Genomic DNA, 3,656 nt, shown 5'->3' with positions numbered 1-3,656 from the left:
ACCACCCCTTCTCCCCCCCCCACCCCACAGGGCAGATGTCGGGCGCCCACACCCGCCTGGAGTTCCACAACATCGAGACGGGCATCGTGACGGAGCGGCGGTTCCTGGCCGTGGTGCCCTCCAACTTCCTGGGCCACCTCAGCGGCCTCCTCTTCAACGGGCTGCCCTACCTGGACCTCTGCAAGAACGGGGACATCAGCTCCTGCGAGCTCAACGCCCGCTTCGGCCGACGGGCCATCGTGGCCGACCCGGTGGCCTTCCGGGGCCGCGGGTCCTACGTGGCGCTGGCCACCCTCCAGGCCTACTCCTCCATGCACCTCTTCTTCCAGTTCAAGACCACGGCCCCCGACGGCCTCATCCTCTTCAACAGCGGCAACGGCAACGACTTCCTGGTGGTGGAGCTCGTCAAGGGGTGAGGGGGACGGTCCTGGGGGACCTCCCAGGACCTTGGGGACCTCCTAGGACCTTGGGGACCTTCTGGGACACCGGGGGTGGTGGTGCTGAGGACCTTGGGGACCTTCTCAAGCTCATTAGGGCCTTGAGGATCTTGGGGAGACCTGGGGGACCTTGGGGGCCATCTGGGACACTCATGAAGTCCTGGGGACCTTGGTGACCTCCTGGGACCTTGGGGACCTCCTGGGACACCGGGGGGTGGAAGTGCTGAGGACCTTGGGGACCTTCTCAAGCTCATTAGGGCCTTGAGGATCTTGGGGAGACCTGGGGGACCTTGGGGGCCATCTGGGACACTCATGAAGTCCTGGGGACCTTGGTGACCTCCTGGGACCTTGGGGACCTCCTGGGACACCGGGGGGTGGAAGTGCTGAGGACCTTGGGGACCTTCTCAAGCTCATTAGGAACTTGGGGACCACCTGGGACACCCATGAGGTTCTGGGGACCTTCTCAAGCTCATGAGGGACTTGAGGGTCTTGGGGAGACCTGGGGGACCTTGGGAGCCATCTGGGACACTCATGAGGTCCTGGGGACCTTGGGGACCTCCTGGGACCTTGGGGACCTCCTGGGACACCAGGGGGGTTCTGGGGACCTTGGGGACCTTCTCAACCTCATGAGGACCTTGAGGATCTTGGGGACCTCCTCAACCTCCTTAGAACCTTGGGGGCACCAGGGAGGTCCTGGGGACCTTCTCAACCTCATGAGGATCTTGGGGAGACCTGGGGGTCCTGGGGCCCCGGCGTCCGGGGCTCCTTCCCGAGGGGAGGGGGAGCACACGCGTGTTCTCGTGTGACACACACACACGTGTCAGGGTGTGACACGTGGCTGCGCACACGCGTGTGCCCATGTTCTGTGGGTGCGCACACGCGTGTGCTCTGCCACCGGGCACGGGCACACACAGACACACGCGTGTGTGGACACGCTACAGCCGTGAGCAGACACCCCTACACACACGTGTGTGCTACAGCTGTGCACACACACACGCACACTGCTGTTGTGCAGACACGCGTGCGCTCACGGGCTGTAGCCGTGCACCAACACGTGTGCACACACACACACGCACCCTGCATGTAGCCGTGCACCAACACGTGTGCGCACACACACACACGCACCCTGCATGTAGCCGTGCACCAACACGTGTGCGCACACACACACACGCACCCTGCATGTAGCCGTGCACCAACACGTGTGCACACACACACACGCACCCTGCCTCCCCCCCCCATTTCCCTCCCCGTGTCCCCTGGCTGTTGCACGCGTGGGGTGGGGGTGTGTGTGCACACACGGGGGGGGTGTGTGTGGCATTTGCACGCTCCATGCGTGTGGGAGTGTGTTGGTGAGGGGGGGTGAGTGTGCAAGGCCGTGCGTGGCTGCCGTGGGGGAGTGTGTGCACGTGTGTGTGCACAGGGTGCCTGCAGACGTGTGTGTGGTGTCACACGGCTGTGCCCAAGTGTCATGGTGTCACCTGGTGTCACTTGTGTCACGGTGTCACCCAGGGTTCCTGGTGTGATGGTGTCACTTGTGTCATGGTGTCACCCAGGGTTCCTTGTGCTGTGGTGTCACCTGGTGTCACCCCTTGTGCCACGTCACCCAGGGTTCCTGGTGTCACCTGGTGTCACCTGGTGTCACCCGCTGTGGTGGTGTCACCTGGGGTTCCTGGTGTGATGGTGTCACCCAGGGTTCCTGGTGCTGTGGTGTCACACGGTGTCACACCTTGTGGCACGTCAACCGGGGTTCCTGGTGTCACCATCGTGGTGGTGTCACCTGGGGTTCCTGGTGTCACCTGGTGTCATCTGGGGTTCCTGGTGCTGTGGTGGCACCATCGTGGTGGTGACACCCATCGTGGTGGTGTCACCCGGGGTTCCTGGTGTCACCTGGTGGCACCCATCGTGGTGGTGTCACCCGGGGTTCCTGGTGCTGTGGTGACACCCTTCATGGTGGTATCACCTGGGGTTCCTGGTGTCACCCGTTGTCACCCTCCGTGGCCTGTCCCCGTCCCCCAGGCAAAGGTCCCGAGACGCTGGTGGCCGGGCAGAGGTTGGACGACAACGAGTGGCACTCGGTGCGCGTGGTGCGACGCGGGCGCAGCCTCCAGCTCTCCGTGGACAACGTCACCGTGGAAGGTGGGGGACACCACGTGTGGAGCTCCACGGGACCTGGGGACACGCGTGTGCGGGGACGGGGGTGCTCGAGTCCGTGGGGACGTGGGGCTGGATGTCCATGGAGATGTGGGGCTGGAGCTCCGTGGTGGATGCTCAGCTCCATGGGGATGGGGCTGGACCTCTATGGGGACATGAGGCTGGAGGTCCATGGTGGATGTTCCATGGGGTGGAGGTTCCATGGGGACGTGGTGGATAGGGTTGGAGCTCCACGGGGACATGTGGGTCCATGAGGTGCAGATGTCCACGGGGACACGGACGCTCAGTTCCATGAGGATGTGGGGCTGGAGGTTGGTCCATGGAGATGTAGGGCTGGAGCTCCATGGAGGATGCTCAGCTCCATGGGGACGTGGTGGATGGGACCAGAGCTCCATGGGGATGTTCATGGAGATGTAGGGCTGGAGCTCCATGGTGGATGCTCAGTTCTACGGCGATGTGGAGCTGGATCTCCATGGAGATGTAGGGCTGGAGGTCCATGGTGGATGCTCAATTCCATGGCGATGTGGGGCTGGAGGCCCATGGAGATGTGGGGCTGGAGCTCCATGGTGGATGCTCAGCTCCATGGGGACGTGGTGGATGGGGCTGGAGCTCCACGGGGACATGTGGGTCCATGAGGTGCAGATGTCCACGGGGACATGGATGCTCAGTTCCATGAGGACGTGGGGCTGGAGGTTGGTCCATGGAGATGTAGGGCTGGAGCTCCATGGTGGATGTTCAGCTCCATGGGGATGTGGTGGATGGGGCTGGAGCTCCATGTGGATGTGGGGCTGGATGTTCATGGAGATGTAGGGCTGGAGGTCCATGGTGGATGCTCAATTCCACGGCGATGTGGGGCTGGAGGTCCATGGGGACATGAGGCTGGATGTCCATGGAGATGTAGGGCTGGAGCTCCATGGTGGATGCTCAGCTCCATGAGGACCTGGTGGATGGGACCAGAGCTCCATGGGGACGTGGGGCTGGATGTTCATGGAGATGTAGGGCTGGAGCTCCATGGTGGATGCTCAGCTCCATGAGGACCTGGTGGATGGGACCAGAGCTCCATGGGGA

General features: G+C 63.1%; 1 protein-coding gene across 1 annotated transcript in view; it reads left to right on the top strand.

The window, feature by feature from the left end:
• The window catches only part of LOC106900781 (neurexin-2-like), a 29,144-nt gene extending 28,728 nt beyond the window's left edge, over positions 1 to 416 (top strand). Inside the window, exon 6 of the mRNA XM_014962917.1 lies at positions 31 to 416. Coding sequence (XP_014818403.1) covers positions 31 to 416 — 386 coding nt within the window. The remainder of the gene's footprint in view (positions 1 to 30) is intronic.
• Positions 417 to 3,656: the final 3,240 nt, after the last annotated feature.

This window comes from Calidris pugnax, unplaced genomic scaffold (assembly GCF_001431845.1).
Source record: "Calidris pugnax isolate Ruff unplaced genomic scaffold, ASM143184v1 scaffold880, whole genome shotgun sequence".
Taxonomy (NCBI): Eukaryota; Metazoa; Chordata; class Aves; order Charadriiformes; family Scolopacidae; genus Calidris; species Calidris pugnax.
The sequence above is the reverse complement of the archived record's forward strand: the minus strand, read 5'-3'. Positions and strand labels throughout refer to the sequence as shown.